General features: G+C 44.6%; 2 protein-coding genes across 17 annotated transcripts in view; both read right to left on the bottom strand.

Annotated features, from left to right (window-relative positions):
- BRIP1 (BRCA1 interacting DNA helicase 1) overlaps positions 1 to 2,670 on the bottom strand; it is a 222,354-nt gene extending 219,684 nt beyond the window's left edge. For 5 of the 12 annotated variants that reach the window (XR_014558456.1, XR_014558458.1, XR_014558459.1 and 2 more), the window contains exons 1-2: positions 2,245 to 2,668; positions 354 to 481 (exon numbers count right to left, since the gene is read on the bottom strand). Coding sequence is in view for 6 of the 12 variants with exons in the window: in XM_083715019.1 (XP_083571145.1) it covers positions 354 to 446 (93 nt within the window). In the remaining 6 variants the exon portion in view is untranslated. Of the gene's footprint in view, positions 1 to 353; positions 482 to 2,244 lie in introns of all 12 variants that reach the window. The other 7 variants (XR_014558455.1, XR_014558457.1, XM_083715018.1 and 4 more) reach the window with 2 other exon arrangements.
- A 1,392-nt stretch (positions 2,671 to 4,062) lies between these two features.
- INTS2 (integrator complex subunit 2) overlaps positions 4,063 to 12,651 on the bottom strand; it is a 31,188-nt gene continuing 22,599 nt past the window's right edge. For 4 of the 5 annotated variants that reach the window (XM_083715023.1, XM_083715026.1, XM_083715024.1 and 1 more), the window contains exons 20-25: positions 12,319 to 12,508; positions 9,941 to 10,246; positions 9,417 to 9,524; positions 8,455 to 8,560; positions 8,011 to 8,187; positions 4,754 to 7,417 (exon numbers count right to left, since the gene is read on the bottom strand). In XM_083715023.1, the coding sequence (XP_083571149.1) occupies positions 7,248 to 7,417; positions 8,011 to 8,187; positions 8,455 to 8,560; positions 9,417 to 9,524; positions 9,941 to 10,246; positions 12,319 to 12,508 (1,057 nt within the window). In that variant the 3' untranslated portion in view covers positions 4,754 to 7,247. Of the gene's footprint in view, positions 4,195 to 4,753; positions 7,418 to 8,010; positions 8,188 to 8,454; positions 8,561 to 9,416; positions 9,525 to 9,940; positions 10,247 to 12,318; positions 12,509 to 12,651 lie in introns of those variants that run through there. The other variant, XR_014558460.1, reaches the window with a different exon arrangement.

Below are 12,651 nucleotides of genomic sequence, written 5' to 3' on the forward strand. Positions count from 1 at the left end.
CATGATGTCAGGGGATGGAGAGGTGGGAAGTCCCCATCCACCTGTCAAAGTGGCCCAAAGGCATTAGGAGAAGTCTGGATTCAGTCTGCCCCAGTTTAGAGCTATGTCCAAACCAGACCAAGATATGAGCATTATTGCAAATTTCATTCTGAGTTTTGTAAACATTTCTAATTGTTTTGGGTTTGAGGTTTGCATTTGAAAAGCAAGCAAGCAAACAAACAAACAAACCAACAAACCCAAAAACAAAACTCAACCATAAAACAGAAATTTTAGAAAACATTTTAAAATGAAGACTACTAGAAAAGGTTGAGAAATCTGATTTACTTGGCTGTAACTTCAATGAATAAACTTACTGCATTCATCATAGCAAGCTGTGAAGGGTATGCCTTGCAAGGGAAGAGAATTTTCACACCTCCAATGGTGTATTCTGACGCTGATGAAGCCATAACCACATTGAGTTTTCAGAATTCTTGATTAAAATCTGCAAGATTAAAAAAAGCAAAGCTGTTCTAAATGATGCATAGGATGCTGTAGGAACATGGCAAAAGCCACAAAGAATGAGAGAAAAATAAATGCAAACTGCTTGCGACTAGTAAGACATTTCATTCAGTCTTACATGAAGTTAGACCATTGGTCCATCTAGCTCAGTACTGCCTAAATGACTGGCAGTAGCTCTCTAGGATTTCAGACCTGGGCTCTCTCCAAGGCTGACCTGGAGATTCCAGTGACTGAACTTGGACCTTTCTTTTCCTGTGAAGCATGTGCTCGAACACTGAGCTTTTGTCCCCCACCTAAAAATAAAGTTTGTGTCCTCATGCCTCTGGATAAAGGGCTGAATTACATAGGAAGCTGCTTTACACCCAACCCAGTAAGACCATCAGTCCGTGTAGCTCTGTATTATCTACATTGACTGGCAGCAGTTCTCCAGGATTTCAGTTAAATATCTTTCACAATCTTACCTTCTTTGTAATCCACTTTAAACCTTTATTTACAATTAAATGGTTTACAAATTATGTTAAAATATAATAGATGGTAATCAAATTTATGTATCAACCTTCCTCTTAGGATGGTACACAAAAAGCTAAAATGCAAAACAGCAATAATAATGGAAAGTAATCAATTATTTCAACAAAACCACTGTACGAAAGAGTAACCACACAAAAAAAACCAAGAACACTTTTTAAAAAACCCGCTTGTTCCTAATATGTTCGATTGTAGCTATGAGTTTCTGGCTTTTGTGTGTCTGTGTACTAAAAAAAAGAAAGAGGGATGATTTCCAAAATGTGCCCAAATGGATGTTGTTGTACCTCATGCCCTAAGATTTACCGTATTCTCCCAGAGTTTTGGGTTGGATGAGGCTGGCAGGGGGTGAGGCTCAAAACTGAAGGAAACTTTGTGCCAGAGGAGATTAAATTTCTATTCCACCCTTCCTCTCAAAGGAGTCTAGACCAACCAGCAACACAATAATAAAACAAATGTTCATGTCGCTTCACAACTGCATACCCCAAAGTGCCCATAAAATATTTCAGGCCATCTTTGTACATAACAAGAGATTGGTGGTTTTTTAAAAAATCTGTCTTACAGAAATGTTTGGTGTTTTTTTAAAAAAATCAAGAATCAAAACACTCACGTGTCTGGTTTTTATTTTTAATGGCTTGTGAAATGCTCAGTATCGCCGTAGTAGCCAAAGTTAGTCCTACTCCTAAGTAAGCCATGGAAAGTAATGTGCCTGACTAACTTAGGTCCATCGATTTCAATAGGCCCACACTCAAAACTAGAACTTAGTTGGATTCACATCGCCATTTAATAAGTAACAGCAACCAACTTGTGTGTGGAAAGAAAAGCAGGGGAAGAAAGCAAATTTTGTCCCACTCAGCCATAGCTGGAGGAGACCCAGTGTGAAATGTTCTTAGGACAACTGTTTTGTGGGTTCTGATCGCCACCTCAGAATTCATGTTATTTTGAATTCTGATTTATAAATAGCGGGGGGGGGGGGAGAAACGCCGCTTTTCTTTCCTCCTAAAATTACGAGGGTTTATATACATAAATATACACAGAGAGATTTATGTACTATATATATAGCGGCAAAATAATCGGACAGAAATTAACGGTCAACATACGCTCCCCCCCCAAAAAAGGATGGAAAAGCTAAGGAATCCTCCCCCCTCCTCTTGCGAGTTAGACTCGCCCAGCACGCGCGTCTCAAGCCCAGGGCCGCGCGCACAGAAGAGACACACTTTTTACCTCAGGAATCGGGTTCTCTTCGGTTTAGACAAGCCCTCCTTCCCGCCTGTTTTTCCTCATCCCACGAAGCCCGTCTCCATCCGGCACCTCAGCCAATCACTGGCGAGACACGGGCTTCCACCGGCCAATCAAGAGCCGCGAGCGGGTCCAATCCAAACGTCCTGGGATTATTCTAATCGGAACTCAACGCTTGGCGTGTCTTCCGGGTTCCTGCTGTTGCCTAGGTAGCCGCTCGGTTAGTGCGGCCTACCTGAATTTCAGGCGTCTCTGCCTCCTCCCCTAAATTTCCCAAGGTGGAGATTCTCTGGCCATCGCTTACCACATTTTTGAAGGATGTCTGTGCCATGTTTCGTGACAAAAACCCCATAAATCATCTTAATCGAATCGTAGGATTGGCAGGGACCCCAGGGTCATCTGGTCCAGCCCCCTGCAATCATAGGCATAGACAGGATTGGGGGGGGGGGGCAGTACATCAGTTATTTTTATTGATTTACTTGATGGGGACACTCTACCCATTACACCAGGGGTCAGCAGACTTTTTCAGCAGGGGTCCGGTCCACTGTCCCTCAGACCATGTGAGGGGCCGGACTAGATTTTGAAAAAAAAAAAAAAGAATTCCTATGCCCCACAAATAACCCAGAGATGCATTTTAAATAAAAGCACACATTCTACTCATGTAAAAACACCAGGCAGGCCCCACAAATCACCCAGAGATGCATTTTAAATAAATGGACACCTACTCATGTAAAAACACGCTGATTCCTGGACCGTCCGTGGCCCAGATTTAGAAGGCGATTGGGCCAGATCCGGCCCCCGGGCCTTATTTTGCCTACCCATGCATTACACCATACTGACTCTTAAAATCAATTACCGTAACTTGCACTTAAATACTCATAAAATCAATGGGAAGAAAGGTAGTTTCTCAAGTGCCACGCATCTCAATGATAAGAAAAAATGCACTGTAGCTTACTAAATTTGGTTAGGAAGGTCACAAGAGAGAGGCGGTGGTCACTCCTATATTAAAATCACAGCTACATGCTTAAAGTTGTCACTTTCTATCAAGGTTACCAGACGTCCCCATTTCCCAGGACAGTTCCCAGATTTACAAATCAGTCCCCTGACAAAATACATCTATTTAGTAGGAAGTTGAAAAGTGTCCCCGGATTCATTGAAAAAAATCTGGTAAATTCATTCTATCACAATGTGCAATATAGGTTCCTCCACTTTCCTCTTTAGAGAGGACTTTTGATGGGTATTTTTGGCACAGAGGTTGCCATTAATTAGCTTACAGGGACATCTTGTGGTTGGCACGAGTTTTTCATTTTTTAAAACACTGCATTGCTTCTGCCAATTTTTTGCTTTGTTTCTAGTACAGTGGTACCTCGGGTTACATACGCTTCAGGTTACAGACTCCACTAACCCAGAAATAGCGCTTCAGGTTAAGAACTTTGCTTCAGGATGAGAACGGAAATTGTGCTCTGGCAGCGCGGCGGCAGCTGGAGACCCCATCAGCTAAAGTGGTGCTTCAGGTTAAGAACAGTTTCAGGTTAAGAACGGACCTCCGGAACGAATTAAGTACTTAACCCGAGGTACCACTGTACAGCCAAAACAACGTTGCCCTAGTGCTGGTAATGGATTGTATGTTTTATGTACTACTGTTTTTTACTAGCCTATTATCCTTCTTAACGGAGTATGCCAGGGATTGCACCTGGGACCTTCTGCATGCAGACAGTTCTCAACCCAATGAGGTCTGTTCCCAGCTACCACTCCTCTCTTAAGTTGTAGCTCCTTGGGAAGATCCCCATTTGAACCTGTAGCTGGTTGTAATGTTCCAGAGTTTTATTAAGCAAAAATCTCAGTTCACAACGCTTCACTTCTTACACAGGTAACCCGTGGTCTTCTGCATCTAGGAGATGCCATTTTCTTCATTTTTATTACAGAAGTTTGCATCTGAGAAATGTATAGAAAATGTTGATTCCATATGTGAAATGCAGCCAGACACCACTCTGCATCACTTTCATACCCACATTCACATAAGGTTACCACTCTCCTAAAGAATTATCCACGTCCTCTGACTTGAACTGTGAGCAGCCCTTTCAGAACCCAGAATATGCATGAAGATTCAATAGGCAAGACACAGCTGATAATGCCACAAGTTGCATACAAGTTATCATTACAGAAAACAAGTGTGATATGCAACAGAATGTTGCAGCATGATGTACTCCTGTACCGAGTTCCAGTCAACCGACCAAGCCAATAATTTTCTTTTCAATTTCCCACCCCCATTTCCCCACGCTTTCTAACAGTCAGTCCCCCATTTGCTGTACTTTTGCAAACCTTTGTGTCCTCACAAATCTCTTGATGCTCCCCCCTTTTTGTGTATGGGTGGCTCCATTTGGACTCCTTACGGATGCATGCTCAGAGAATAAGCTTGCTATTATTATATAAGACATATACATGATGATATACAGTATATATATATATATATATATAAAGACAGACAACGCACTGGAACAGTACAAATGTTTATAAGAAACGCACAATGTCCACTGGGTCTTCATTGAAATAAAATGCTCCCAATGGTATATAAAAATATTACAAGCCTAAGAAAACCAGAAGACATGAAAACATATGTACATATTTTACAACAGTCTAAGAAATCACTCTCTTACAGCCGGCTAAAATATTTAAAAACTGTATTTTAAGAAGGTAATACTGGCATATAGAATTGGGTTTTATCCAATGCAGAGTAGACCCACTTAATAGACATGACTAATTTCAGTGGGTCTACTCTGAGTAGGATTTAGCTGGATACAATATAACCTCAGCCGAAAATGTAGCCAAAGGAGGTTTCAGAACAGCATTGTCAGGATCAACCTGGTGGTTTCACTGAAGAATCAAACAACAGTGATGAAGAATTTTAAAATCAAACAGGAGGCAACTGTCCATCTTTGAAGAGGCAGTTTTGACACTTGGCCCTACACTGACTGATCCCTATACCATAAAATTGCAACATCCAACCCCTTTTGTGTGCATGAACCATGAAGGCTCTTCTGCATTCAATGACTGCCTTGGATGTCCCACTAAACCATGGTTAAAAGTAAACTATTTCACATGAACAATGAGTGTGGTGGTATGTGCTCTGCTCAAAAGTCTCCATTCTGTTCCTCCATCGGGGAGGAAACCAGCACTCGCAGCCTTGTTTCCCTCAAACAAACCGCAAACAGTATGCCAAGAACAAAACTTAAGCTTGGAGAGGAAAAACCATAAGCGCTGGTTAGCACATGACGTGAAGCCAGCCTCTGGTTTCTTTCTTTCCTGCTGCAGCAGGAAATGACTTTGGAGCAGGGTGCCCCAGGATGCTGCTCCTTAACATTATGCCAGAGTTTATTTTTAACAAGAGTTTAAATGTGACGGCCAAACCAAGCCATTGCGCAAAAACACACACAGAAAACGGTAGAGATCTGCATATGTACTTGGAAGATTGCACCTGATTATCAGGGAGAGGCATTTCGCTACTAAAATGGTAACTTCTAAGCAATAATAATAAGCAGGATATGTGAAGGACTTCCTAACTGGACCACTGAAACAGCCATCTGAGATGCAATTCTTTTTACCTAAATCAACCAGGATTAAAAACTTGAGGGTTCTTGACTTACAAAAGGATCACTTCAGAAATATTTGCTCCCCTTTCATGGCGAGGAAAAACATGAACATTGCTTCAGGCTTCGTATGTCCATTTTTTACACTCTGAGAATTAGCACACCATAAGAGAGTCAAGACACCCCACATTTTTCCTTAAAAGCCGTACTGAGATTAAAAAAAACCCCCAAAACAAACTGAGCTTAGCTCTGTGCTACCTGAACACTTATCAGAACTTATTTTTGACACAGCAACATCACAACAATAAAAATGCATTTCAATAAAACTGCTTTTGGTACTTTCCCCCACGCAGGCATCGCTAAACATATTGAACAGCCACGTTCACACAGTGCTTTTAAAAACATGATTTTAGGGTTTGTTCCCCCCTCCCCCAGAAAAATCTGCAGCAAAATTCACATTTGCCAAAGATACTATAAAATGTTGGTACTTAAAACTGGAAATTTGACTAGGAAACAAAGCATTAGTTGTGAGGGAGTCATAGACAGCTGGGGACCTGGGTGCAAAATCTGAGAAATGGAAAATTGCCGGCTGACCCATCAACTCACCTGCTGCCCCTCCTAATGGCTAAGAAGAACTTTGCAGTCCCAGCCAACCACCACATAGCCACTTCAGGTGACGCCAAAATTCTGTTTGTTGCATTGATCGAGAGTTTCCTACTGCCCTCTTTCCTAAAAAAAAATACCCCTGCTGACCACTCTGGGAATTTCAAACCTCAGCTGGCTCTGAGCAAGCAAATAGGGGCAAAAGGAAAGAAACCCCCACCAAAACTGACCCAGTGGGGCCTACCACTACATGCAGACTTGTATTAAACCATCAAAAAAGTTGCATCTCTCTCTTTCTCTCTCTCCAGTTCCTTTCAAACTCTCCTTGTTCATTTCACAAACCAGCCTTCACCTCTGGAGCATCTGCTTGAATGGAAGTTGTCCCACAGATTTCAGACTGTGGTTCGGCTTTAACTCAGGACACAGGGCGGAAGAGAACCATCTGAGACACTGAAGAAGTAGAAAATGGCAGGGTAGCAATTTCTCCATTTCACGAACACACACTAGGTCAGCTTTTGCAAGCCTCTCACCTCGAAAAACCACCAGATATGGATTCCGGAAGGAGCTGACACGGAGACCACTGCAAAAACCTTAAGATGCTTTCACTGAAAGCGGCGTTTCTCTGCTGCATCCACAACTTTGCATTAAAGCCAAAGCTAATGAAAAATATACAGTTTCCTTCCAAGCCAATTCGTAGCTTCACTTTGGCCTGGAAAGCTTCAGTTTGGAATTTACCAACCAGAAGTCAGCATCCGCCACCAAGTACCCAGCAACGGCCCTTTCCATTTCGGGCACACCTTAAACTCCGCCGACACTCATGTTAATTATTTCGATGAAAGTATTTTCGATACACTGGCATAGCTGGACGTTGGGGTCCAAGCTGCTGGTGTCTCCCGGTCCAGTTTTATGACCCGGCTCTTTGTGAAGTCTTGTTCGCTCGTACGGTTTCTCCTTCAGTTGCTGGAGACCTAGGGGACAAGTCAAGGCGTTGCAAAGTGAAGTAGCACTTAAGGAAAAAAAAATCAAAATCAAATATTTCCTTTGATTCAAAGGAATCCTTTGATTCAAAGGAAAGGATAGAAACTCTGTGGCAGTGCCAATTATCATTCTTATTTTACAAAAAAAAGTCTCAAAGTGACTCATGCAGACTAAACAAAAGGCTCCAGGTTTTACTTCTGGAATCTCCAGTTTAAAAGGCACCAGGAAGCAGGAGATGAGGAAGACCTGTATTCTGCCTTGGACCCTGCAGAGCTGCTACCAGCCAGAGTAGACAGAGTAGATGGGCAAAAAGACTTACAAAGCAGATCTGTATGACTTCTCTCATTGTGGGCAGGTACAAGGAGATGTTCAGAACAGGCCATGAAACCTCATCCCAGACCATGCAAACCTTAATCAACGGCACTCCTCTGATGGCCGAGATTTTAGCCACACGATCTTCGCGTGTTTCTAAGTGGACCTTATTTGCCACAAATAGACGTGTTGCTGAATTTTCAGCATTCAGAGGAGCTGATCTAAGGAGCAATCAGCACACCAATCACGTCTGTCCAGCACGAATACTTACGCGTAATGATTGGGTCAAAATCCCTCGTCTCTGTGGCGACATCCGAAGCACAAACCTGCCCGATCTGGATGAGCAGGGACATGATATCCTCATAGAGGGGAGGGAAGGCTTGGCAGAACGAGACCAGGCAGGGCAGGGTGGGGACAAAAAAGGTGTAGCGCTTTGCCTCGGTTAAAACTGGAGAGACAAATTGTGCTTTTAAAAACAAGACAGATCCAAACAATGAGAGCCACCATTTAAACAGGCACACAATTTAAACACATACACACACTGTATTTCATATGCATCACCTCAAAGCAACCCTGCCAACATTTTAGGGAATCCACACATTCTGTGACCACTTCTATATAATTGCAAAGTGGCGACTCGCACACGTGGGCAAGCAACCACTGGCTCAATGCACATAATGTGAATATCTAGGCTTTCCATACGTTCAACAATTACCTGTTAGCAGCGTCCCCATGACATTGATAGCCAAACGGGCCACACTGAGGGATTTTGGCAGAGCGTATTGAATACATAAGTAAGAAAGTAACTGGATGGCAAAAATCTGGAAGACAAGGAAGCAGGGAAAGGATATAAAAGAAGCAGTAGGGTTTTGTTTTGTTTTGTTTCTAAAGTAAGACTATCCTGTGTGAAGTTTTATTGTGCATTAAAATCAGAAGTACCCTACACTCCTACACAGACATTAACACATGTAAACATTTGTTTATATATAATTTTTATCTATAACCCCATAGGTAGGAGAAACCCATGTGGGGTACAATCAGCAGCTGCACACAGAAGACCCAAGGGGTGCTCAAAATATTCGTTTGTTTGTTTGTCTACTTACTTGCTGCTTCTATGCTATGTATTTCTGCAGCATATGTGCCAAAATGGCTTCTAAGTGATTTACAACTATTAAATCAGTATGCTATTAAAATGAACAGCAACAAATCCACTGGGGCATTAAAACATCCTAAATTAAAACAAACAGTAAAACAAACTATTAAGTAAGTTTTTTAAAAACCAGATAAACAATAAAATTAGAAGTTTGGAGCAAGGGAAGGGTTGCCCATACAGGTGTCTTCAGGGGCCGGCGGAATGCCGATACTGATGGGGCCTCTCCTATTTCAGCAGGGCGGGCATTCACCAACACAGGTGCCACGGTTGAAATAGCCTGCCTCCATGTTACCACAATATACAAAACCCATCTGGCATTTTCCTAGCAAAGAAAAATAACCACCACCGCTAGACCTAAAGGAAGTACGCATCAGGGGCAGTGCTTGGCTGCTTTGAACCAGGGCTGAATACGGGATCTATCTTTCCAATGACAGGGAGCAGGATGGGTTGGGGAGGGAGCAGCTCTCTCTCTCTCTCTCTCTCTCTCTCTCTCTCTCACACACACACACACACACACACACTACCTGTTTCTCCAGTTCAGGCTGAGCAATCAGTTCAGGTATGAAGTCCAAGCAGATGTGCATGGATGGGATGCCCGCCACTGTCAGACCAAGCAGCTCATACGGATACCCCTGTTTGAGCAAAAGAGGGAGAAGGTATCAGGGTTGCACCATGAGAAGATTAATCAAGGAGTTGGAAAGAAGCCACCTGGTTCCAACTACGGTGTGTAATCTTGCCCCACATTTTAGTATGAGCAAGAAGAGTTTACTGTATCAGGCTAGTGGCCCTTCTGCGCCAGCATCCTCACAGTGGTCCATCGGATGCCTGGTGGGAAACCCGCAAGCAGAAGAGCACCTTCCCCTTCTGAGATCTCTAGCAGCTGGTACTCTGAAGCATGACTGGAGGCAGAAGAGGCCTCGGTCTGCTCCCGACCTTTGCCCACTCAGAGCTGCCTGTGGTCCACTGATCTTGCTGCTGGTTCCAGCATTGGACCAGAACACAACAGACGAGACACCCTGTGAATGAGGCAGGAAGAACAGCCACACACCTGGAAGTGAACTAGCTTGGCGATGTTGGGGTCGGCAATGAACATCTGGTGCAGGAGGCAGCAGATGAGGCACTGGACCTCCCGCAGGTTGCAGAGGAGACTCTTCTCTTCCTTCTCCCCATTTCCCTCCACCTCCATCTCCTCCTCCTCCTCCTCCTCCTCTTCTTTCAGTTTCTTCTTCCGAGGGCTGGAGTTGGCAGCTCCTGGGATGGGCTTCTGCTGCCGGCCACAGCTGTTGTTGATCAGGGGCTTCTCTTCTTCCATAGGCAAGCAGATCTCCAGAAGAATCTGGACCGCAGCGCTATCCTGGACAGCAAGCGAGAGGAGGCAAAGGACAAATGGCAACCCACAAGGACCCACAGGAAGAGGTAGTATACAGGTCTTGAAAGACCAACACTGGCTCCCAGTATGTTTCCGGGCACAAGTCAAAGTGTTGGTGTTAAAGCCATTAAAGCCCTAAAAGGCCTCGGTCCAGTATACCTGAAGGAACGTCTCTACCTCCATAGTTCTGCCCGGACACTGAGGCCCACTGCCAAGGGCCTTCTGGTGGTTCCCTCGCTGCAAGAAGCCAAGTTACAGGGAACCAGGCAGAGAGCCTTCTTGGTAGTGGCACCTGCCCTGTGGAATGCCCTCCCACAAGATGTCAAAGAGAAAAATAACTACCAAACATTTAGAAGACATCTGAAGGCAGCCCTGTTTAGGCTGGGTTCAAACCAGCCAGATGTACTCCACACTCTGCCACATTTTGCTGCAGACCCTAACTGGTTTGCTTAAATTGGCCGTTATGGAAGTTGAGGGCAAGCAGGATGATAAAAGCAGGATGTTGCAATAACCAGAGTTCTTAACAAACAGAAGTGAGAAAGGGGAAATTAGGCGACCCAAATTCTGCTGCAAGAAAAGGCTGGATTCCGCAATCTGAATCAATTAGGCAAAACTCTGCATCATTCCCCTAGCCCCCCCCCATTTTTATTCTACATCAAAGCAAAGAACAATGGAGATCACCGAAGGCCCACCCACAGCCGCTGGAAATCCCAAAAAACAATAAACAAGGGGTGAGAAACCTCTGACCCTTCAGAAGCTGTTGGACTTCAACTCCCATCGGCCCCAGTCAGTGTACTCGATGGACAGGGGGACAGGAGTTGTAGTCCGGCAATATCTGGAGGCCCACAAGTTCCCTGGTCTAGGCAGACATTTGCAACACTTTTGAACTGAGCACTGTGGGATAGAAACGTAACCGTCTTCAAAATCACTTGTTCCAGCTACTGCTGCTAACTATCGATTCAGCATCCTTTGCTCAACTGAACAAGTGAGGATTGGGGGGGGGGGCTCTGATGCAGTTTACACCCAGCTTTGCAAGCAGGCAGAACTCCGAAGAGACAGAGACCGACTGGCAATGCCCCCTGCCAGCTTCCTTTTGTTGGCTCATCAAAAGGCTGCAGTTTGCAAAGCTGATTGCTCAGTCCTCTTGCCGCAGCTGGAGGAAAGTTGGAAGCAGTTAAGAGTGTGGAGGGGGAGAGAAAGTAAGAAAACTGGAGGGGAACTAGTCAAAAGGAAGGCAGCGGGGGAAAGCAGGACTCTGCTGAGCCAGCGAAGTGGCAAAATTGACCATTCTTCCTCTCTCTTGGAGGGAGAGAGAGATAGCTGCTGCTTTTGGTGAGAGGCATTCCAAGGAATGGTGCAGCAAGGAGACCTCCCTTTGCATTCCTTCATGCTCTCACAGAGGATAAAACAACACTCACAAGGGGTGGCAAGAAGGAGGTGGAGTGAGAACAAAGGGAGGTCAGCGGAGAGAAAAGGGCTACTCTGGAAGGAGAAGCCTGCCCTTCCCCAGCTGCACAATGGACAGAAGATGTGACTCAGCTGGCAGCTCACAAGGAGGGGACCTTTCGCAGAAGACACACAAAAAATGAAGTTTTCAAGTTTGTGGACTGATTATCTTGTGAACCGCCCAGAGACCTGCTAGTATACAGTGATATACAAATTTGATTAATTATAATAATAATAATCCCGATCTCCTTGCGTAAATGTCTAAGAACTGGGTTGGATTGACAGAGGCAGAAGGGAATATGAGGTTCATCTAGTCCAACCCCCTGCAATGCAGGAATATGCAGCTGTCCCATATGGAGATCAAACCTGCAACCTTGGCGTTATCAGCACCACGCTCTAAGTCTAACCGATGGAGCTACCCAGGTTGGACCACCAGCCCTTGCCTGAGCCCCTGGCAAAGCGCTGTCTTGCAAAAATGCTTGGAAAAGGGGGGATCTTCAAGTGCAAGGCATAAAAACCACCTAACTTGGTGGTGGTGGTTTTTCCTCTCTCTTCTTTTTTTTGCTCAGGCAAGATTTCAGATCACAGATGAGGAGCAGTTGCAGAATTACCTGGGCAGCCAGCAGGGCATTTTTCAGTTCTTCCCGGGTGACTTCTGGGGCCTCCAAGCCCATCAAGTTGTTTTGGGACGGCCTGATGTCCTGATCCGCCGTTTCCTTGAGATGGGCGCTCAGGAACGCTTTTGACGCAAGAAGGTAGCCGTTCAGCATGTGGAGAGTGATATCCATCAGAGGGGGGCACCTAGGGGCATGAAGCCAGGGGAAGAGAGAGAGAGAGAGAGAGAGAGAGAGAGAGAGAGAGAGAGATGATGTTGGGGGAAAGAAGCTAGATTTAAAAAGAAAAGTAAAAAGGAACTTAAAATCTCTGCAGGGTGGGGAGCATTT

Source organism: Podarcis gaigeae (assembly GCF_964106915.1).
Source record: "Podarcis gaigeae genome assembly, chromosome: 15".
Classification (NCBI taxonomy): domain Eukaryota; kingdom Metazoa; phylum Chordata; class Lepidosauria; order Squamata; family Lacertidae; genus Podarcis; species Podarcis gaigeae.